General features: G+C 41.4%; 1 protein-coding gene across 1 annotated transcript in view; it reads left to right on the top strand.

Annotated features, from left to right (window-relative positions):
- DNAAF5 (dynein axonemal assembly factor 5) overlaps positions 1–24,451 on the top strand; it is a 28,496-nt gene that overhangs the window by 1,253 nt on the left and 2,792 nt on the right. Inside the window, exons 2-12 of the mRNA XM_079953763.1 lie at positions 2,261–2,445; positions 2,998–3,122; positions 3,799–3,914; positions 7,813–8,045; positions 10,208–10,420; positions 11,480–11,623; positions 14,191–14,359; positions 14,901–15,048; positions 19,771–19,921; positions 22,666–22,813; positions 24,001–24,192. Of these exons, the coding sequence (XP_079809889.1) occupies positions 2,261–2,445; positions 2,998–3,122; positions 3,799–3,914; positions 7,813–8,045; positions 10,208–10,420; positions 11,480–11,623; positions 14,191–14,359; positions 14,901–15,048; positions 19,771–19,921; positions 22,666–22,813; positions 24,001–24,192 (1,824 nt within the window). The remainder of the gene's footprint in view (positions 1–2,260; positions 2,446–2,997; positions 3,123–3,798; positions 3,915–7,812; positions 8,046–10,207; positions 10,421–11,479; positions 11,624–14,190; positions 14,360–14,900; positions 15,049–19,770; positions 19,922–22,665; positions 22,814–24,000; positions 24,193–24,451) is intronic.

Raw genomic sequence — 24,451 nt, 5'->3', positions numbered from 1 at the left:
GTCTCGTGGTCTACTGACTGAGCTATCCTGTTTCATTTCAAATAAATCTCAAAGCGGTTCACCAAAAGGTAAAACCGTAAAATCAAGAAATAAAAAACCTCAGCCCTTCCTTAAAACATTCAAAAGTTAACTGGCTAAAATAGATTGGAATTACCTCAACTTTCTGACTATCCAGGTACACTTGGCTGCAACAGGAATGTTTATAGCAGGTGCCGAAAAAGGGTGTAGTAAGGGCAAGTCCTGCTTGATCTCCATAGGCAAGGTGTTCCCAAGTGCAGGCGCTGCCACACAAAGTGATTGAATTTGTGGTGCAGGTATTCTATGGCACCTGTGAAAGTGCCAGTTGTGCCGATCGAAGCAGTCAAGTGGGCGCATGCGGGGTAAGGCGATTTTGTAGGTAAACTGGTCGGAAGTCGATAGGGGCTCATATACTGATAGTAACGCCCAGCAGCAAATTGGCAACCAGTGCAGATTTCTTAGCGTAGGTGTTATATGCTGACAAGCCGTTACTCCTTACTCCTGCTGCAGCATTCTAGACTAATTGCAGCTTCCAGATCAAGCGTGAGGGAAGCCCTACACATCATTGTTCCTTCTCTTAGGACAAATGAAGTTGCATAAGAAGATGACTCTCCTGCATTAGGCCCAGGGGCCCATTTGATCCAGCATCCTCTTCTCACAGTGGAAATAGTACTCTGCTCACCAGTGTTCCCAGCGAATGGTGTTTATAATGCCACTGACAGTGGAGATGGAACAGGAGCTCTGTTTTGGGCCACATCCATGCCATATGTTTCAAGCACATGACTTCTCACCCGAAAAGAATCCTGGGAACTCTGGTTTGTTCAGGGTGCTGGCAATTGTAGTTCTATTTCAGGGAAGCCATGTGCTTTAAATTAATATGGTGTGGATGTGATCCCCCTACCCACATTTGCACTTGGGGAAAGGGCCGCAGCTCCTTGTTAGAGCATCTGCTTTGCATGTAGAAGGTCCCAGGTTCAGCCCCTGGTATGTCCTGGTAGGGCTGGAAAAGAACCCAGTCTAGAACCCTGGAGCATTGCTGCCAGTGAGTGTAGGCCAGGGGTTCCCAACTATGGGGGACACATTTGGAAGCGAGAAACTCCTGTGGGCTCCACAGTACACACCTACAACTAAAATCTGCTATCAAACCTAATTTTGTATATGTGCCCCGGGGTGGGGAAGACCCTGTGAGTGCCAGAGAAGGCTTCTGTGGGCATATGTTAGTGACCCCTGGTGTGGCAAATAATACTGAGCTGGAAGACTGCTTCTGTATATAAGGCAGCTACATCTTACTAAAAGACCACAGGAGAAGTGAAAACTTAACAGCCTGGGTTGCTTTGGTCTTTAAGAGCAGCAGACTGAAGAAGCCAAGTCATAGGTGGTGTCAGAAGAGGATGGGCAGTCACCCCCAAGAGACATAATCTGCCCTCCCCCCCATGGCTAGACCAGTATGCTAGACCCTATCTGAAGGCAATTTGCACATATAAACTGGGAATTAAAATAATGCACTCATCTATGCTTAAAAGGTAAAGGGACCCCGATCATTAGGTCCAGTCGTGGCCGACTCCGGGGTTGCGGCGCTCATCTCGCTTTATTGGCCGAGGGAGCCGGCGTACAGCTTCCGGGTCATGTGGCCAGCATGACTAAGCAGCTTCTGGCAAACCAGAGCAGCGCACGGAAATGCCGTTTACCTTCCCGCTGGAGCAGTACCTATTTATCTACTTGCACTTTGACGTGCTTTCGAACTGCTAGGTTGGCAGGAGCAGGGACCGAGCAACAGGAGCTCACCCTGTCGCGGGGATTCGAACCGCCGGCCTTCTGATCGGCAAGTCCTAGGCTCTGTGGTTTAACCCACAGCGCTACTTGAAGGTTAAAACACGATTTAAATCAATAACATTTATTCATAAGAAACAGATTTAAGACAAGAATGTTGATGTGAAATAGTTCTCTATCAATAATGTATGATAAAGCTCACCTTGTCCCCACTTTGACCTTTCTGTGACCTCCCATTTCCACCGCCCCCTGCAGAAAATACAGAAAAAGGCAGCTGAAATGAAATCTTTCAGTAAGATTAAGATTGCTGTTCTACCATTCCACAGCACCATTACAGATTCATTGGAGGCTGTATATTGGTATTGTCCAAGTCTTTGCTCAGCATTCTGTGTGCTATTATAAAACAGTGCACACACCTAACTACACTACTTCACCAGGAGTAACATAAATTTTCTTTATTTTCCTCTGCCAGATACCTTTCACATGCAGTCAGAAAGTTTGATCAATCCCTTAATGCAAGCAATTTCCCATCAACACTATAGAGTCCGTGTTGCTGTCATTCAGGCTACAGGAGCAGTGATTCAGTTTGGCAATGTGAAGTCTCTGGACGATGTGCTTTCTCACTTAGCCCAGCGGTGTTTTGATGAGATCCCACAGGTAACTTGGTTCTGGCTAAATTGTAACCAGGCAGTTCTTTCTTGAAGATTCATGTGAGAGACCATATTTAATTTTAGCACTTCAATCTTGAACAGTTTTTCTCTTTAGGTTAATTTACTGTCAGATTTCCAAGACTGTTTTAAGATTTTCCGGTTTGAAATGAGGCTTTTTAAATTTATGGAGCACCAGTTTGCGTGTTATGATGAAGGGTAAAGTAAAAGCCTGCCTGGGTTATATTTCTTTTTATTGCTTATTTATTTATTTATTTATTTAATTTATATACCACCCTTCATTCAAAGATCACAGGGTGGTTTACAGTATAAAACCACAAAACACATAACATAATAACAAACAAACCCTTCCCCCCCCCCCCATCTCAAAGAACTTGCAGGGATGTATGAAGAAAGCTGAATCTTTATTTTTAAAAGAAGTTTAACCAAAACCTCAGGCTGCAAGAGTTAAGGTTTTTATTTTAAAAAATTGTAGTACAATGGTCTGTTTTTATATTTGATGGATGTAAATGTGTCATACATTGCTTTTAAACATTTCTAGGTTAGAGAGGCTGTTACCAGTGTCACTGGAGAGTGGCTACTCCACCTGCGGGATCGATATTCTTATTTTCACAAGTTAATTCCTCTGTTACTCAGTGGCCTTACTGACGAAATACATGAAAACAAGTAAGTAGAACTCAGAATCCAGTTTATATAATTTATGCTCTATTTGGATGTTGCAGCTCATGTATTAAAGTAGAGAGTGGACCCATGCTGTCTAGCTCTACAACTGAAATGGTGTGTTCGTCCATCGCTAATGTATGTGCATTGAAATGAATGAAGGTGGAAGCTGTATGCACAAAGGCTTCCAGTCAGAAAGTAACATTTACTGCTGTACGCAAAAGAGATCTGCTGACCGAAGGCTCAGAATACTTGCTTTCCTTCTGTGTCCCAAGCACCGGCCAAATGAAGACACATCCAAGTACCTAAGGATCTCTCATTACTTGATGACTCTCAGCTGAATTCTTTTTTTTTTTACCTCTGCACTGAAAAGTATGTCCTTTGAGTTGAAATAGGCAATATCAGAGGTCAGTCTATTCTGATGAATCTGTGATGGCTCATTTGCACATGCAGATTCTACTTTGATGCTACATTCAGTGACTGGCACATGTACCACATTCCAGGGACCTTAGATATGCAGCTGTGGAGATTGCCTCAGAGTGTGATTTAAAAAAACAAACAAACCAGCACTTTCAGATTTGCTGAAAAAGGGATGTTGTTGTTTTTAAGTGACACATTTGTTAAACTTCTTTGTGTGTGTTATATATAATGTGTGTTTTTGATGCCTTTGTTTTACACTTAGGGAACTGGCTCTAACTTATTGGAAGAAAGTAGGCTCGCAATGGGAAAAAGAAAACGAGAACGATATTAAAGATAAACTTGACTTCTATGTTGTGCCACCTTATTATCCTCCAGGATGTGAGTATAATGAAAAAATGTTCAGGGTGCAAATTTCTTGTCCCGTTATTATCTCCACAAGCCTGTAATGAGCAGCTGTTTGATATGGCAGGTACAAAGCATCTCTTAATGAGAAAGTAAAATGCAAACGTTTTGAAATATTTGGAAATTTAACGTGTTCTTTTAAAATTTGAAATATTATAAAAAACAAAATGTTTGTCTATTAGATAATCTCTTTGTAGTTGGGGGTCATGTGATGATAGAGTACTTAGTAGCTTTGGTAAGACTACTGTAATAATTTGAGGCATAACAGCCAAGCGGGTGCTAGAGGATAAATTGTTATGCAGCAGAGATAGCTGGTGAGTAATAACAAGCATTAAGGGATCTGTGTGAGACAATGTTCTTTGCAAAACAAGTGTAGATCACAAGGTTGGGCAACCCCCCAACTGCCTAGCTGAGCTGAGATTTTTCATGCATCGTGCCTTCTAACATCTTGTAATTGCATCTCCTGTGGAAAGATTTATGGACCTTTTTAGACAACTGACCTGATAATTTTTTACTATATCTTTTAAGAAGTTCAAAACAGGTTTGTGGAATGGTTCTTGTTCTCTCTCCCTTTACTAAAGAATTGTACGAGATAAGCTCTTACCTGGCTGTGCACAGCTTTAACAGTGGCCAGTCTTTTTGGCAAGCCTTTTGTGATGTAAGATGAGGCCAAGGTATGAGAGATTGCTGCTTTCATGCAGTACATTAGAGGTTTCTGTGCTCTGGTGTAATTTTAGTTTATTGAGCTGGGGGCTAGCATACCTGGGACACCAAGGCAGGAGTATAGGAATAGCCAGGGCTACAGGTCCTTCTACCTTTGCCCCAAATGACTGCAGCTTGTGCAACGTGTGGTGCCTGTGCTACAAGGTGACTGCTAATGATTTAACATGTTCAACAGACGTCTTCAATGGTAGTAGCGAATGCTTTCTCATTTTACATTTGGGGCATTTTCAGAACTCCTGGACCTGGTGAAATTCACTAAAGTTTATTTTGGTGTTTTCTGTAAACAACCTGTTGGGGAAATATTTGGCACAGTTTATGGCACCTTTTCCCTTTTTTATTCAAGTTGTAAAGCACAATTGATTCGAAAATTCCAAATAAATAAATAAATACAAGAACAAATCCCTTTACCAAGTTACATACAGGCAACCCCATTTATGTAGGGGTTACAAGATAGGGGTTTATGTACACATCACAGTGTTAGTTAGATCAAGGCAAGACGTACAGTCTAATCATGCCATTGCCAACACATTATAAACACATTATGTTCCAAGGCATCAAGTTTAATCTCCAACATCCATGTAACAGGTATATTTCAGTATCTGCTTCTTTCTCTAACAGAAGCTAAATGGTTTCTGAAGAACTTCACCTCCAAAATGCAGACCACCCGTTTCCTTCCTCCCTCTGCCGCTGAATTTTTCTCTCTAACCCCAGTTTTTCTAGCTGCAAGCTAATGAACCTGACACCTCTGCCCCAGTGTGCTTTGATCTCCCGTTGACAGAGATTGCAGGTCAGGGTGAAAAGCAAAGAAGGAACTGAAAGCCATCTTGACAATAGGGCGACTTTCCACTGAGAAGAAGAAGAAAGCATTGCCTTAGGATAGGGGTGCAGACAGGTTAGGAAAAGGTAGGGGGCAGCGGAGAAGCCTTTGACAGGAGTGAGATATGCGGATGAAATAGCTGCATTTGTGCATCAGAAATGAAGGGAACTGTTGAAAAGGACCAGTCAAAAATCGTTGGGGAGTGAGGGGGGGGGGGAGATGCCTCTGGTCAAATGGGATGCCACTCTCTATCTTTGTCTTCTCAGGCAGGATTTCTGAATTTGACCTCTTTGTTTTTCTGCTGTCAATTTCCATAATCCAAATGCTCTCTTCCATGACAAAAAGAAGCCTTAGTTCAGAGTGCCTTTGAAGATCCTTCCCTTTAAGTAGGTGCTTCACAAACACTTCTGTGTTCTGCATCCTGTTTAAGTTTTACATCAGGTTTTTTTTATTCTTTGTACAGCCACACAAGTAGAGGGCCTCATGCAAAACTGCAGTATGCTTGAGGGCTTTCTTTTGTGAGAGTCCGCTCCTTCAGTCAATTCCATTTTACCAACAACCCTCCTCCTATTAGCATTGTCTTCATTTATCTTTATTTCAGAACTGCATGTCCTGCCTCTTATGTTTTCTTTTTTTTAAAAAAATAAAATGTTCAAAGTGGTGCACAATACATATTAATAAAAAACAAGAAGACCTTTTGAAATACAGTTCATTTAAAAACTCAAAGCTGCAAAACTGAAAAAAATAGAAGCAAGCATCAAGCAATAAAAATAAATAAATGAGAAAATACCCTGAAATAAATAAAATGGCCTACGTAAGAGATCTCTGCAGATCAGATAACAAAGTGTTGTTTCTTAAAAGCTTGGGCAGATTAAAAAGGACACGGTATCTAAAAATTTAAAAGGGAAGTGCTGGACGGATCATTCAGTCGGGAGGGGAAACTGCATAAGCATTGGTGCCACCACCAAATAAGCCCTGTCTCTGGTTGCCATCCACCTCTCCTCTGAAGGTGGGATACTCAACCTCTTAATGTTTGAACAGAATGCTAGGCTGTAGCAGTTTACTTTATAAGAAATAAAGTATCCCATTGCCCATTTCTTAGGGCCATGCTTGTGTCTTTTACATCTGGATAGTAAATGACACCTCATTAGTCTTGAATTGCCTATAGCTGCTGTTCACAGTTCATGCCAGACTGCCAAAAGAATGTTATGTCCACCCATCAAGGGTGTCCAGCCAAATCGCAGGCTGTTTCGATAGAGCTGACTTGTTAGCTCTGTCAGCAAAGGTAATTCAAACACTACATCCTACAAAACAGACGGATATCAGGAAAAGGTTTAAAAAATCGTACTGGCAATGTTGGAAAAGAGCAACAACAGCAACATCCTGAGAAAGAATAAAGCCATATTCTGAGGTTTCTGAATCAAACACCAGAGCAGTTTTGTGGGATGGGGGAGGGGATAGGACATTGGAGAGATCCTTTTCAGGGTTTTGCAATGGAAAAAGCCAGAAAAGTGAGCGATAAGGTGCATCTGGAGCATTAAAAAAATCACATTATGGGATATTTGTAGACCTATTTACATATATAAGGGTGCTGGCTAAGGTTCATATTTTTCCATATGTATGCAGAAGGCTGCATATAAACTGGAGGTTCATGTGTACTTTTTTAGGTGCCCTTTCTGTGATACCCTTTATCATGACTGGTCATCTCTTTTCTCTGTACCACCACTTTCCAATACTACTTTGTCCATGCAAATAGTTGGGTGTGCAGGTAGAAGGTTTGGTAACAGCAACACCTATGTGAGCTGACCCTTTCTTTTTGTGAGATTATTTCATTTCCTTTTGATGCATTCGCAAACAAAATGTGCATAGTGCTTTGGGTATAGCTTGCGTACTCTGGTTTCATTGTAGGTACAGTGGTGCCCCGCAAGACGAATGCCTTGCAAGACGAAAAGCCCGCTAGACGAAAGGGTTTTCCGTTTTTCGAGGCGCTTCGCAAGACGAATTTCCCTATGGGCTTGCTTCGCAAGACGAAAACGTCTTGCGAGTCTTGCGAGTTTTTTCCCTTTCCCCCCTTTTTCTAAGCCGCTAATAGCCGCTAATAGCCGCCAAGCCACTAATAGCGCTAATCCGCTAAGCCGCTAATAGGGATGCTTCGCAAGACGAAAAAACCGCTAGACGAAGAGACTCGCGGAACGGATTATTTTCGTCTTGTGAGGCACCACTGTATACCTGTTGTGACTCAAGAACTTAAAAGCATACAGCTGTTTCACAGGCCTTTCCCTAACCCTGAATTCCCACTCTCTCTTTTTTCTTTAATTTTTTATTTCACTGTAGTGACTCGTCCAGATCTGGGATGTCGGGAGCTGGTGATCAGAAACATCTTCAAAATACTTCCTGGTCTCTGCCATGATATAACTGACTGGGTTGAGGGCACCAGAATAAAGGCGTCACAGCTTCTGGTTATATTATTGCAACATGTAGAGGACCATATCACACAGCACATGGAACTCCTCCTTAGAACTCTATACCGGGTGTGCTCAGATGAGGAAAGTAATGTGACTAGGAATGTAAGTCTGCAAATTTCAAATTCACCCCCTTTGTGAAACATGGTTTCCAGAAAGATTTCTGTGCCTCTGGGCTGATAGAGACCTCGTTTAGCATGTTAACGGACTTGTCTTTGGTAAAACTAAAAAGTTGGCTTAATGTTACACGCTTCATAAATATTCTAAAAGTTTTCCTAATAGCTAAATAGCTGTGTGTGGTTTAAATGTTAGGTTCAAACAAATTCAAAGCTTTACTTGGAACATTTATTGGAACATTTGTTTCTTGGAACATTTGTAAATATTTTAAGAGATAACTCAGTAGCACAGATTTCCCTTGCATTGTTTAGATTATAAGAGGGGAGGACAGGACTGTTTATACTAATTTTAGCATTCCTGAAATGCTGCAGTGCATAAATATATTTGTTTCCTAGGAAAAGAAGTTAATTATAATTTTTATTTTAGATTTGACTAATACTGTATCCATTCAAATTTGATTTGATTGTGTCCATTCATTTAGTTATTGATTTGTTTTTATGATATGAATCATAAAAGTGAAAAAATTCCATGGAGAAATCCGGCTGGAAATTTTCTGGAAACATTCCCGCCCCCCCCCCCCCCCATTTTAGTAAATTCTCTGCAGAGACCTTTTCACCACACATAACTGTGCTCCATGGTTGTTAACCATAGTAAACCTAGCACAACCAAGTCCTAGATGTTTTTCTTCCTGCATGCTATGCAATTTTTTTGAATGTGTGGGAGACAGTCCAGGAAGGCAATCCACCTTGTGGATCATCCTTGCTAGATCAGGGCAGATAGGAAACTTATACAGGCACTCTTAAACTAAATGTATATCTCTTCGGTTATACAGATCAATGGTGAGATTGTTCCAAGTATCACCTGTGGTGCTGGCCAAGTGAAGCATTAACAGCCTCTTAAAAATCATAAGCAGGAGATTAAAGTGTAAATGCTTGGGGGGATAAATTCCATTTTAAAACTATGTGCAGTTCATGCCCTTTCTAGTTAATTTCACGTTATCTTTTTCTCCCTCTTTCTGCTGCATAATCCTCCCACTATATTAAAGTATGTGTGTTCCATGTGATACCTTTAATCGGTGTTCAGACATGGCAAGTTTAGGCTTCCTTCCTGCTGTTTTCCTTTGTCTTTGTGGAAGCAATAATTAATCCACTTTATTATTTGCAATAGGTGCCATTTAAAACCCAACCTTAAGAAAGCTTGCATGCTTATTTAGCAGTACAGCATGTGAACAGTAAAAAAGACACTCCTATGGGTAAAAATAATGCTTAAGTATCTTCTTTCCCATTTCATAATGTTAGTAAAACTTGCAAGCAAAACTATAAATGATGATAATGTTGTTGAAGAGAATATTGCATTTTTGTCCATTTCTGAAAAATTAATAATCGAATTGGATTTGAATGCTACTCATTTGTAGTGTTCCAAAGCTTGCGTGTGCAGGAATGGCATGGAGAAAAAGTCTATCAATGGCTGCTAGTCACGATGGCTATATTGAACCTCTGGGATTCAAAGGCAGTATGTCTGTCAGTATCAGTTGCTGGGAGAAGCAACAGGAGAAGGCAACTCTTTTTGTGTCCTGCCCAAGGGCTTCCCCAAGGCATCACTTTGGCCTCTGTGGGGAGACAAGATTCCAGCTGGTTGGGATTCTGGTCTGATCTAGTAGGCTTCTTCTTTTGTTCTTAGGATTTGCCATTCTTCCTCGCTAAAAAGTAAAAAGTTGGGCTCAGTTTGAGGCAACACTCCAAACCATGGTTAAGGAAGCTTACTATGGTGTGGCATGGTATCTGAATTGACAGATCGTGGTTTGTTACTAGCCAGTAAACCAGAATGTGAAAGCATGGCTTAAAGTAGATTTGTAAGCCATCAATATGCTATTTGGCATGATGCCTGTTTGAGAGGTTGGTGCTGAAAGAAGGCATCTGAGCACTCGTTCTGAGCTTCTTTGATACATGTCAAGAAAACTTTGTCATCCATAAAATTATGAGTGAAAGAGTGGAAAGGCCTACAAGGCAATTTCTGAAGCATTTTTTTTAAAATGAGCAAAGGCAAGCAAGCTGGTGCCCTTGGTTTTTGTTTTTAAAATGGCCACGTTGAATTTGTTTGGTCCTTTGCCTCTCATAATCTGGGCAACGTGTTTGTGCTCCCTTTCATAGTGTGTGAATGCAGCAGAGCTGATTGGCGCCTTTGTCAGCCCAGCGGTATCTCTGAAGTTAATCACGTCTGACCTCAAAAAAGTGCCTATGCCATCCTACCTCATGGTTCTAGCGGCAGTTATAAGGGGTTCGCCAAGGAAAGTCTTGCAGCCTCATTTGGTGTACCTTGCCAGCACACTGGACTGCACTGAAATAAGACAGCGGTCTGAAGAGGTAAGGAGAATGCAAAATAAGCTGCAATTATAGACAGCATCCAGATCCTGTAAGTCTTTGTAAGTCTTGTCTCAGATAGTTCCTTAGGCTTGATGCATTGCATTACGTTGCATTACGTTGCATTACGTTGCATTACATTACATTACATTACATTACATTACATTACATACCGCCCTTCATCCACAACCATTTTTAGGGCAGCTTTGGTAACAGTAATCAGAATCATCAAGTTGGAAGGGACCCCTAGGGTCATCTAGTCCAACCCCAGTCCAATCTCAGCTAAAGCATCCATGACAGATGGCCATCCAACCTCTGCTTAAAAACCTCCAATGATGGAGAGTCCACAACATCCCAAGGGAGTTTGTTGCACTGTCAGAAAGCTCTTACTTTTCTGAAAGTTATTCCTGATGTTTCAGAGGAACTTGTAACTTGAATCCATTGGTTCAGGTCCTAGCCTCTGGAGCAGGAGAAAGCAAACTGGTTCCCTCTTTCGTGTGACAGCCCTTTAGATATCTGAAGATGGCTATCATATCTCCTCTCAGCCCCCTCTTTCCCAGGCTAAACATACCCAGCTCCTTCAACCGTTCCTCATAAGGCTTGGTTTCCAGACCCTTGATCATCTTGGTTGCCCTCCCTTGCACACGTTCAGCTTATCAATATCTTTCTTAAATTGTGGCATCCAGAACTGCAGACAGTACTCCAGGTGTGGTCTGACCAAGGCAGAACAGAGCATGACTATTACTTCCCATGATTGGGAAACTATACTTCTGTTGATGCAGCCTAGAATAGCATTAGCTTTTTTTGCTGCTGCATGACACTCATTATTCGTGTTAAGCTTGGGGTCCACTATGACCCCTAGGTCCTTTTCATATAATGATTGTTTCCTGTTGTGTTTACATGGCCATTGGCCACAGAGCATAGTTGTAACTACAGGAGAAAACAGGCTTTCATGACCACCATGAAATAGCATGGATATGGCCATGTGACTTACAGCGGAGCAATGCGAGAACGTCAACAATTGCCTTGTGGAAGCATTTCCTTTCTGTTTGTATTTGGTAGGTCTTTTACATGGAGCAGCTGCTTTGCTGTGTGGAAGCACTCATTGATGTATGCCAAGAGGACTGTAAAGAAGTAAGCCTTCAGCTAACGAAGGTTTTGGTAACGATAACGGCAATACCAACTTCTGGACCCTTGCATGTGAAGGTAACCTTGACAGAACCACTGCTGTATGGTCCTGTGTTTTGATTTTGTTTGGTTCCTAAAGTCAGATGCCGTTGAACTTACTGGTTCTTTCCAGGTGTGGCATCTTCAGACTCTCGCAACTGAGCAGCAAAGACTAAAAACAAAGCAGTCTGAAAAATAGAAAAATAAAAATTACTGCCTGAAAATGTACTAAGCATGGGGTCAGCATGGTTAAGCCTGTTCACCATATTTGGCCTGACAAAGCTGGCCCTTTATCCTCAGGACGCTGAACCGGTCGTCATCCAGGTGTTGTTGGATTCTACCTACCATCAGCAAATGGTCATGAATGACAGGAGTTGCACACCAGACCATTTGGAAGGGTCTACAGACTTCCCTGCTTTAGCCCACAAAGCTTTGTAGTGTCCCCAAGTGATGATACAACAGAAAAAGCAGAGCTGCCTTACACCAAATTCTATCGGTGGTACAATTTGGTTTTGTCTAACTAATGGCAGCTCTCCAAGATCCTCAGCAGGGCCTTTCCCAAAGTGGCTACCTAAAATCCTTGTAGTGGAGGTTTCAGGGATTGAATTGGGGAACGTTCTGCATGCGAATCGTGTGCTCTATCACCAAGCTGTGTCCGCTCCTATAAGCCGCCAGACAAAAAGCTGAAAACCAAGACCTTTTTAATTACCCTCACTAATTACGCAGTGTACCATGTTTCACGGCAGGATTTCAGAGTACTATCTGAGCTTCATTATAAAACCTTTATTTGGAACTTCCCCGAAGGGAAAAGATTATCCATAAAGAAGTGGTCTCAAAGAGTGGATTTGTTTTAATCTCTTGGAGCTAGCATTGTGGAAAAAAGACCCAAGCGTGTGGTTTTTTTGCAAATGCTGCAGAAGGGGTGATCTTAGCTAAAAAATAAGAAGGGGGGAGCAACCACAAACCTGCAAGTCAGAGCAAACCCAAAATATACTTTGTACAGGGAATACATTGGGTATTCTTCAGCCTAAGGTTATGCATTCTCTCAAAACCGTAAAGAAATCAGCTGCTAATGATACTAGTCTTTTTTGTGCCAATTGCGATAACTCAGAATATGTTTTTCTTTTAAAGTTTTCTTTCTGTACTTAGTCAAAGGATACAGCAATGTCTTTTCAGTAGCTGCCCTTTTCACCTCCACACCCATCCTAAGTTTAAAAATGTTTCAGTCATTATTTAAAATCGGAGGCAACAGCCAAAGATGCCTTTGATAAAGGCTGGCCTTTTTTCCTCCTGATGGCTATCTCTGAACCATAAATCACTTTCTTCCCAAGTCGGATGCCAAATAAATCAGGCGGCCATCTTTTCATAGTAGCTCTTTGGTGGCCCAAGCAAGCTTTGTTGCCAAACTTGCTTCTTCATTTACTTCTTCACTTACTTCTTCATAATGACTGTTTTACTTCCTGTACTGTTGCTGTAGGCATGATAATCTCAGCTGGTATTTATGGCCCTTGTCACTGACAAGCAACTTCCAAAAAAGTCATAATTTTGAAAGTTGGTTTCAAAACTGTAAATGTAATACACCTTAATTCTGCATTAAATTTATACACAAAAGCTAGAAAGAATACTTAGAGGTATGAAGTCACGACGCTTGTACAGAGTCACAGGAATCTCATTTTTCAGTGTGGGGGGCCTGTTTGGTGTATTTTAAAAGAATAAATTCCTGAACAACATGATTTTGAAGAAAAATGGGTTGTCTAGACAAGTTGGAAGAAAATGTTCAGTGCTGATAGCATCCAAATAGATGTCCTTTGAGAAAATTGAGCCTTTTCCTGGTGAACAGTACATTCATTGAACCTTAAGAACCTTACCTTTCTGCTTAACATCTTTTTTTTTTTTGAGAAAATCCTGAAAATGGATGATGCATACTTTATTATCCAAGCAGTGCTCCCCAGGTATAGTTGCTTTTGCAGCCTGAAGCCAAGGCTCCCAGAGACAGGCAGATGTGCTCCGTTTGCTTAATGTTCCCAGTGCAAGACTAGTGCAGGGAAGAGAGGTCCTGATTGTTGCAGGGGAACTGACTATCTAAAGAAGGAAGAAAGAAGTCAAAGTGGCAGCCGAATGGAGGAGGACAGGAATCTTAAGAAGTGATCAAAGCTGGAGCAGCAATCTAAGAAGAATTGACAGAGTGATTAAGCAGGCAGTTGGATTTGGGATTTTCTTTTGTTGTTACTATTATATTTCTTAACTGCCCTTCGTCAGCAGGTCCCAAGGCAGGTTACAGCAATTTAGGCACACCAGAGTCGAGATGAGATATCAGAGCATATAAATGGGCTGCAGGTTAGATTAAAAAAATAAAACAGTTGTGTCTTGAAGGCAGACAAACTGATCACTAGAAAAGGTGGCTGTTTAAAGGACCATTTCATGTGTGGCGTGATCTGAAAATCATAGCTAAATGCTCTTTTTAGTCAGCTGGTTAAAAATAAATAAATCATGTTTTCAAGGCTTCATTGTTTTTAACAGCCCATTGTGTGAGGATTCACACAGTGAGCTGGTTAAAACCAACACTTTCTAAACTTTTTTTGTCTCTCCCCCCCCCCCCCCCCCAGTTAGAAGAGGCAATGGATGCATTGGCTCAGGTGCAGCATTTGGAGGGTGCTGTTGGCCTTTATCAACAACATATATCTCAACTTATGGAATGGGTATCCTCAACTCACGATCGTTGGACCTGCTTCTCTCCAGAATTACTACAGTTTGATGTGATTGCCACTCATTCAGGTAATGTGGACTTAGCAGCGTTGGTATGAATGTGAACGATCATGGGAGAACACAATAATTCCAAAAGGAATGAAGCCTCTAAAGTGATAGGGATAACATAGGCTTAATGCAAATACAGATTCCCCCACCTTTTAATCATGATTAAGCGATCACCAGCAGCTGTTAGCTTCCTTCTCCCTTCGATTGTGCATATTTCCCTCTATCTTTTCTTTTGAAATTTTTCCATGGGGCAGTATTGCATCAGGACCAATGTTCATGCTAACCTTGGTTTGCTTCAAACTGGTGTTTGCAACCTCAGCTTGAAGTGGGTTCAAATATTCTGGCACATTGGAGTTTATGTATGTTTCCCAGGCCTTGTCTTTCCAAAATCCCAAAGAAATTTTGTTTTGCTCTTTTTGGCTTTCTTCCATTTCAAGAGGGAAGAGTTTAATTTATTTTACAGCTTTTGTTTGTCTTCAGCGCTAAGCCTTTTGATGCAAGGTATACTATACTACTAATTCCTGCTAGTACAAAACACAGTGTTTCCACTTTTATTTTTTAGGCCCTATGATTGGCAAAGCTCTTCAGGATTTTATTCTCATTCTTAAAACATGTCTTCAGACATCTAGAGATCCCAGGATGCGTCTGAAACTATTCAGTACTTTATCCCAGTTGCTTCAGAAACCAAATGAGACTGTCAATTCTCAAGGGTAAGCACCATTCAGTGGCACATAATGGCGTAACGCATTATGTTCACAATAAGCTATTAGCTGATTTCACTCACTTTGTTTAATCTCCTAGCATGGGCAACAAACCATGATCCTTGGCTTAGTGTTATGTCCAAAACGGGATTGTGGCTTGCTTAACTTAAACCACGATTGGTAGGCCAAAAACAAAGTTAGCTTCAATTCATGATTTGTTCGGAGAGAGACAAACCAAAAGTCCAAAGTTTGTTGCTCTGGTTTGCATTGGGTGCAAATTCCTTCAGAGTGAAATGGGTGCCATTTGTGCATTCACAACAAACTTTTAACTGTGGTTGACCATGACATGAGAACTCTAGCATTGCCTGTTGTGATTTGCAGTTGCTGTTTAAAGAGAAGCTGTGGTTTGGCGCTCTGTTTGATGTGGTTAGTGCATGATGCTGATAATGCCAGAGTTGCAGGTTCGATCCCCATATGGGACAGCTGCACGTTCCTGCATTGCAGGGGGGTTGACTAGATGATCCTTAGGGTCTCTTCCAACTCTGCAATTCTTTGGTTCCTTCACAATAACACCTGTTCTCAGATGTTTCTATTCTCAATCTGTCTCATATATAGTCCCAGTCAAAGGAAGTTGTTATAGCGCACTGGCACAAATTGTATAAAAGCAATAAAAGATGTACCAATAGGCCGTCCAGAAATGGAAAAACCCAGAGACACAATTCAAAGCTTACTGTAAACACATCTTCAGTTATGCCCATAGTAACTCCAGCTTTCATTATGATTTTATAACTGTACTCATGATCATGCATGCCTAGAAGCTTGTTGTGTAGAAAAGGGACTTCCTAAGTTTACAGGTCCTTGGATGGGAATTTTCCAGTAAGAGACCTTCCTTGTGTCTCTAGGCACTTGCTTAAATCGTAGAAAGCATATATACTGTAGAGTGGATTTGACTGAAGAATGCTGTCCCTCCCCTCATCTATGAATTGCCACAATGTATGGCAATAACATGTTGAAATATTATTGCATAGTGAGATTTGATTTATTTCTGGCAGCAAATGTAGACATGTGCTGAATGTATGATGGGGAAATGAGGGGGAACCCCTGAGGTAGATAAGGATTAATGGGGTGGGGTTGGTTTTGGGGAAAAGGCAGGAGGCATTTTCAGAAGCTGCTTCTGCTACTCCCCACCTTATGCCACGCATTGGACATCCTCTGAATCTTCAAGTGCTTGGACTGGAGCCAGCCTGCAAGTCCCAACACCTGCCTAATCTCCTGGCAAGCAGCCATTTTTTGCATTGTAACCCTTGACATTCTGCAGCCTCAGGTGGAGTTTTTTTGGGGGGGTGGGCGGGAGAAGGGAAGGATGAATTCTGAGACACTCCAGAATAAAATGATGTCAGCGATTGTACATCAATCTTAGTAACCAAGCTGGCCCAAAGACAAAAATAGTTTAAATTGGACTTCTTCAGGCACACATAGAAAAATCCCTAGGGCTGTTGTTAATCTGGTAAAGTGGAGGCTAGGAAATCTTAAACAGAAGCTGTATTAACTGGATTACAAATGGTCATGGTCTCCCTACCCCTCTCTGAAGTAGAACCTGTTCTTTCGGAACATTTAGAAACAAAAACAAAACTGCTTACTTTAAGAAGATCCCATAAGCCATATATAGCAGCATTTTTATGTAGGATTGACAGTGGTTCTGTCCTTTCAACACCTGTGGGACAGGCAAAAATAAATAGGCATAGCTCCACTCACTACTATCTCCATACTGGAAAAAGCTGCACCTGTTGATTTTCCATGTTGACGTTATTGTAACTGCAGTGCCTCTATGCAAGAAAGCTATCTTTGCAACCTTGTTTTTATGAAACATTTTCTTAAAGTCATTCAGAGGATCTGCATGAAAGGAATAGCTATAGGAGCCAATCTATCGATTTTAGGAGGGCTTAATTTAAAAATGAAGTATTATTTGAAGGCTGCATTTCAACTTCTTTCTCAGGGGTGGGGGTGAAGTTAAAGAGGCTTCATGTCTCTTATTCTAGTATACTGCTTAAATCCCCCAAGATTTGCTGTTTTCAAGCACTGTCTTGAGGCCTGTCTTCCCCTTTGCTCTTCTGGGGGTTCTCTTCATCCATTAACAAAGACAAATTGAAATCATGTGTTTTTGCATTATGGGTAAACCATTCTCGGGGGAAGGGACATGATTTCTTCATGTTTTCAATATTACAATCACAGTAATGGTGCTTTATTGATAATTACTAATATTGAGAGCAATTCAGGTCCCCAATAGGAAGAGAAGGGTGCAAAAGCCAGACACATTCCCATGTTGGAACAGCTACCACACCTTTATAAGCAAGTGTGCACTTTCTTTTAACCATGCAATAGACTTTATTTTCTGGCAACTGTGTGTGTGAATGGTTCAAATTGACAGGTTGCAATGTACCTCGTTAAAGCTCTTGAGCAGATATCTCATTTTTCCGAACAATTTGGCAGTGCTATTCCTCTTTTGCCTCAAAGATATTAAATATAACACATTTCTAAATGCATTCGTCTTCGCAGAGAGCATTCCTTTGCCAGTGAGTAAGTGGCTCTGCTAAAACCCATCTTTTGTGTTTTTGACACATTTTATTTAAGGGATTAAAAGAAGCCATTACCAAAAACGTGAAGGTTCTCAGGGGTCATTTAGCATAGACCACCTCGGAGCCAAACACTGGTTTGAAATGACTTGATGGAGGAAACGGCTATATAGCTTTTAATAATACAATATAATACAATCAGTAATACATTTTTTAAAATAGAGGTGCATTCAGGCATGGTCACACGACCACGTTTGTTGGAGTTTATAGAAATTGTAGGGCATTGTGGCTCTTTGCCAATGGCAAGCTGGCTAGATGTTACACAGCTGTGTCATGTGTATGTATTTTTTTAAAAAAATGTGGCCCATTGAAAAATATAATTAAGGTCTTTTTATGTGGCCCTTTGTCACAACAGTTACAGGGCCATTGTACCTCAAAATAAAACACAACTAACACAGTACAATCAATTCATTGTGGAGTCTTGGTAACATGCAAAAAACAATCCTGAATATTGCCATGAGGCACACATTTGGCCATTTCCCTCCAGGCAGCTGATGTGCACATTAACTTTAAGCAATTTCTGCATGCCCATTTGGACCTTTAGTTGATTTTGATTGGAAGCTGTAAATGCCCCAATCCTGCTTGGGAGACCTGTGCAGATATCATTTGCTGGTGGAAATCCAGTATGCGTTAGATTGTGTATCCACATGTCAATTGCAATTCATCTGCATTGAATTGTTTTCAGTAGCATGCACATTTGAATGTGAATCCTCATTCTGGCTCAACTAGGCACATCTAAATGCCATTTAAAAAGAGCTGATGTTAGAATGGGATGAAAGCATGTTGAGCTGTTGGTTTTTATTTGAGCTTAGAGCTGTTTGCTGTCTTCACTACTAATTCTTAAATGCCACCTGCTGGAGGAAAAACAATACATAAGAATGGGAAGTCTGTCTTGTGAGGGCCAACTAATAACTGTTGGTAGCCAGTAGCTGCTTGAAAATGCAACACATGTAGGCTCCCAACCCTTGGGTAATGTAGCCGGTACCATGTGCATAATCAGTCATTTTACACATCACTGCAAAAATGCTTTTCCAGTATTTGCCAAGGAACATGCAACATTTGATCATGCATAGGGCATCACTTGAGCATGACCACTGAGTGAGAGGCAAGAAGTCAACACGTAGGCGTATGGTTGCATAAATGAGCATTTAATATTAAAAGCTTTTGCCGTTTTCATACTTTCAAAGTTCCCCAAGTGCTACACCAAAGGTATTGACCAGTATAGGTTGGCTCTTATCTGCTGCCATAGAAACATGGCAGGTCCCCATTCTGCTGCCATAGAAACATATCTGAATATCTGAAAAGTTAGTCCTGATTCTGGCCTGTATCACAGAGGAATGTTGATGCTTGAGATTAAGTTCTGAGACAGGTAAATGCTCCATGATTAGTTCATTGTTTGAGATCGACAAGATGAATTTGTAACCATGGTAACTTCTTGTATACTGGGGCTGTGGTCTTGCTTGCTGCACTCACCAACCCCCCTGCCATTGCCTCTCAGAGTGTCTCCATCCTTGCTTTCCTTAAACTTCTGTCATCTTTGTAAAAAAAAACCTACTTTCCCCTCTCAGTCCCACTCCCAAGCCATAGCCACTGCTGTAGTGCAAGCGATCTTCACTTTTGCTCCCCTTCCCTGCCCTGACTTCATGGAAATCCAGGACTGTGATGCAGCACTGCAAATCCTCCAGTGTAGGCTACACAACAACATTCTTACATTTTTATTATATAGAGAAACATTAAAGCCTCTTCAAGTCAACTTGGAGTGGTTTGTTTCTGAGACACTAGAGTAAGGGGCCTGTTGGGATGACAAGGAACATACCTTGCAGAGCCTGAAGCTGAGAAAGATTTCTGCCTCTCCTCCTCCTCCTGAAATGTTTATACAAAGTCCACTTACTTTCCCTCAAAAGAAATCTGAGTAATGAAGTATTGTTAACATACACTGTCATCATACTAGATTCATTCTTTTTCTTTTTCATGCTTCGTTCTTCCTGTTCTGGCTATCTTGTTTTCAAGACTGAAAATGTGCTTTTTCACCCTCCCAGTCATTCCATCACGTTCACACAAAGCTTCTTATTTTGCTGCTCTTTGTTCTTGGCTTCAGGCAGTTTTGTAACTACCTTGAGATCCTGATAAAAGACATCCTGGCTCCTAATCTGCAGTGGCAAGCTGGAAGAACAGCAGCTGCCATCCGCACGACTGCTGTATCATGCCTCTGGGCTCTTATTTACAGTGAACTGCTTTCACCAGAAGAGGTAAACGTCCCCCTCCTCCCCTGACAGCCATGCTGAATATTGTCATCCAAGAAATGCAAATCATCTCTGTCTTTCTATAAATCAAAGCCCTTGCCAAAATACAGCATAGGAAGACAAGTTTAGAATATGGGTTTAGCCTGAAAATTGATACTTGGGTAGCAAGCATTTTCTCATTGGGTCACTCCTAACATACATATTTTTGATGGCGGGGGAGGGATCTGCAATAAAAAAGGCAGAAATTCTGAAACTTTTCACTTGCAAACAGGGCAGCGGCTATTTGCAGGGGTGGGGAAGTATTATTAGAGAGCTGACCCCTTCTTTGAATGTTGAAGGCTTTATTTTAAAATATGTAAATTTCTAGCCTGGAAGTCACATGCAGGCAATATTCTGTCCAATTGCTCAGTAAGAAGTAAATCTGCTTGCACCTTCCAGCATCCTGTCAAATGAGAGAGCAAAGGCACTGGGCTAAGTGGCAAGTGATTGGCCCTTATATTTAATTTTATTCAGATGCTTTAGCGAGTGACTTAAATGCATTGCTACCTGTATTTAGGTCCTTGCTGTGTCCCACTGACTTCCAAAGTCCCCCTCCAGGGTCATTCCTTTCCCCCTCTCCCACCCTCACAGGTCTGTCTGCTTCACAAATAGTATTGATGAAATAATTTTAAAAAGTGGCCTTAGGTTTTATAATATTGGAGCTTTGCATTTGTATATTAAGCAACGCTATCTAAATCATAAAAATAAAGGGTTGGAGCTGGAATAAGTTAGTCACCCATTGAAATGAATGGAAGAGTAATAATTAACAAATGACACTGATTTTAATGGGAACTTGGTGCCACTAACATAGTCTGGATCCAGCCCATAGTTTTTAAAGAAAAAAAATGCCCAACGCTTGGATCAGTTTCTTTTAAAGTGGGCTTTAAAAGAGGATTAGACAAATTCAAGGGGTAAATTCAGCAGCTATTGCCCAAATAGCTCAATAAAACTACTTGAGAAGCTATGCTGCTGAATATCAGTTGCTGTCAGACAACATCAGAAGTCTGTTGCCTTATGGCCCTTCTTGTGGGCTCCCAGGAGACTTCTGCTTGACCACCCAAGAAAGCAGTGTGTTAGACTAGATAGAGAATTTTTATCAGCTTTCCTTATATTCTTTTGCCATTTGCGTGATCTGGCACTGACTTGATCCTTGTCCTAAATGGTTTCTGCAAGCTGGTACATATCTGCAACAGAATAAAATTGAAACATGATATAGGAGCACAAAAGGGTATGGAGGAGACCCCTGAACTGAACAAAGTGCAAGGAGAGTTATTAATTGGGAACCACACATGGTAACAGAGGTTTGTGTGGAAGATCTGGAGAATGAGAAGCTGCTACGCAACAAAAAAGGAGGCAGATGAAATAGTAGGCAATGGCTGTTCAAAGGTTTCCTACAACTTGGGAAAGGAGTAGCACTAAGTATTCTCTGCCCCTATCTCTGATGTAGAGTTTGTGCACGAACCCTAACAATCCATATTTTTCTTTCTTTTGAGATTTGGGTGGTCTGTTACAAATGTAGTTTGACTTTTACTGTTTGTCTATATTTGGATATTGTGGCTGCTTATGGCCAAGACAATAAAACTCACTTGACTGAGAGACTAAACAGTTTGGAAGATAGCTCAGAAGATCCCTCTAGGGTGAATGCAAGACATGCACATCCTTGCATTTATTAGAATGCAAATGTTCTTCTGCATACTTTACCCCAAAGCAGGCTGTGTAGTGTAGAGCATGGTTTGCACCCTAGTAGAATATGTGTCACACCAGTACTATAGCCATGGTCCTCTTTCTGCTTTTGCCTTAAGATTTTTTATAAATTGAAAAGCTTACGGGTAGAGGGTATATTGGTTGCAAGATGGGGCTAAGGTGCGTCTTGGGTTGTAGACTCTTGGTTTAAGAGCTTAAATTTGAACATGAGCACCATCTTCTGGAATACTAAAGAAATGCTAACTTTAAATCATTCATCTCTCTCTAAAAGTGTGCTGGTGGTGGCAGCCATGTCATATGTTCGTTGGAATTGCTTCCCTAGCCTTCAAAACATGTGCCTAATCCCCCAAAATATTTGCATTGTGGTTTTAGAGAACTCTCCTGTACCCCACGGAGCTGAAACGGCAGATACGCTGAAAATGAAAAGGTCATGAGGACATGGCTGGGATCCAGAGGGTTAGGCACAGCAAGCGGGTGTGCATGTGCCCAGGGGGATTTCCCCCACTATCTTTCTCTGATGCCAATGCCACATCACAAACTGCTTTTGACAGTTTCAAAAGCAGTTTGCCACATCATAGCTTGATGAGTTCCCTGTGTGTGTCTTGTTTCTGTATAGGAAACCCAAACTCATCATAACCTCCTCTTAGGGCCAGGCAGTTCATATTTTCACCTGGCCATTTTTATTATATCTGCCATTAATTTAATTGAACAAGCCAAAAAGCCAAAGAGATCAAGAACAAGCTATGTGAATGCATGTTTTCTTTCAGGAGCAAATCCCCACACATCGAGCTGTTCACTGTGGTTAAAGGAAAATCTGTTCAGTGAATGAGCTAAGAAGACAATGCTTCTCTTAAGAGATTTACTTTATTAGCATCTGTCCCTGTCCTTAGCATTTGCCTGTGTCCTGCAGACGTCAGTGAATATAATAGCAGACAATAACAGAAATTGAACTGGTTGTAACTGCAGTCCCCTTTTCTTAAGCTGGCGGTTCCATTCCTTGGTTTCAGATGCTGAAAGCTGAAGATGTGCTGATGCCCAAAATAGTTGCCACACTGGAAGAAGATTCCAAAATGACACGCTTAATGTCTTGTCGAATAATCAGCATTTTTCTAGACGGCTGCATAAAACAATTTGAACTCAGCAAAATTTATCCAGGTATGATAGCCATTGGTGGTGGTGGCCAATCTTTCTGACTTCTCGTTTGAGAATGTGCCCCTCAAGCTCACAGGTACAGGTGCATCCTCCTGCGCCGTGCTATGTTTTACCTTCTAGCCTTCTAAACTGTGGAGCAGGAGAGTGCAGGACAGTCTGAGTGGAGAGTGGACCTGTTTGGTTACCATAACCAGACACATGGGCATGTACAGGTGTGAAGAGTCCCTCTTAGCCTCTTCTACTTGTGCCACCCATGTCACAGTTTGCCCATCTAGTTTACATGGTGTGTTTCTTTCTTTTAAATGAAGTAAATATCCAGTGTTAAAACTAATTTCAAATTTACATAACAGCTCACACAAGAACACTGATTTCTTACAGCTCATCTTACTTTTGGGGAAGCTGAAAGTAGCACAGGTGGGGTTCCTGTATAGTTTCTCCCATAGGCACTGACCAGGCCTGGGCTGATTAGCTCCAGCAAGGTTTTTGCATCGTGTGGCTATGCCCTGAGCCACTTGCAGTTTGATGAGAGTCGGAGCAAGTGCTTCTGCATCTGCAAAAGCAGCTGCTGACCATTGCAGATTGAAATGTTGTAAAACGTGATCTCTGCGCAAACTTGTATGGAGAACAGAAACAAGTGGTTCACACATGTGAAGGTGCCCTTTTAAAGCAATGACTCTGTTGGGCTATATTTTTGAACATAACTGAGCCAAGAAAGGGGAGGGGGAGCAATGTATTCTGCTAACCACAGGCAACAATTGTGGTTTTGCTGGGAAGGACAGATCAGTATGAAGAGGAGCAATTGGGAAACCTGTGCCCCCTCAAATATTGTTAAGCTCCATTTCTCATCAGCCACAGGCAGCATGGCCAGCAGTTGAGGATGTGAGTCTAACAGAACCTGGAGGTGCACAACAGGTTCCCATACCTGGCACAGAATCTCCTTACCTTTTTGTTTTTATTCAGGAAGTCAATTGAAGAAAATAAAGACATTTTCACGTTGCTTTATTGTGTTAATTTTATTGTATGGAATGTTTTTAATTGGTGTGTGTGTGAGAGAGAGACACTACTAGATCCTAGTCAGCAGTGTAAATTTTAGGAACAAAATAAGTTCCCCATCTCTTTGCAACATTTGTTACTGAATATGGCATAGTGTGCCTATAGTAAACTTTTGGTGCTGTTGTATCATTTTTCAGAACTCCTAAAGCGTTTGGATGATTCATCGCATGAGGTCCGACTAGCAGCTGCCAGTGCCTTGCTCAGCTGGTTCAAATGTATAAACAATGACGAAAAGAAAGCCCTATTAAAAACCAACATTGAGTTCCTGTATCAAGAACTGTTGGTTCACCTGGATGACCCTGACCAGAATATCCAGTCTGCTGTCTTAGGTAAGCCTTGAATGAGTTGTCGCTTTGATGTTTTTTAAGAAGTTGGATTAAGCACCTATTTTCTGGGGCATTTTCTAGTAGCTGTTACTCCAAATGGGGGTCAGGAAAGAGAGAGAGTTGCTTGATCTTTCTGGGTGGAGGAGAGTGCTCTGGCAATGTGAAGTATTTTAAGTGCTTGTGGGAAATCATGTTCTGTGTGAAAGGTGGTCGGCTTTGAGAAGGTAAGGTGTATGCTAGGGCAACAAGTATCAAAGGAAGG

This window comes from Podarcis cretensis (assembly GCF_951804945.1).
Source record: "Podarcis cretensis genome assembly, chromosome: 14".
NCBI classification, from domain to species: Eukaryota; Metazoa; Chordata; class Lepidosauria; order Squamata; family Lacertidae; genus Podarcis; species Podarcis cretensis.
Note: the sequence above shows the minus strand (reverse complement) of the source record. Positions and strands in the feature narration are given on the sequence as shown.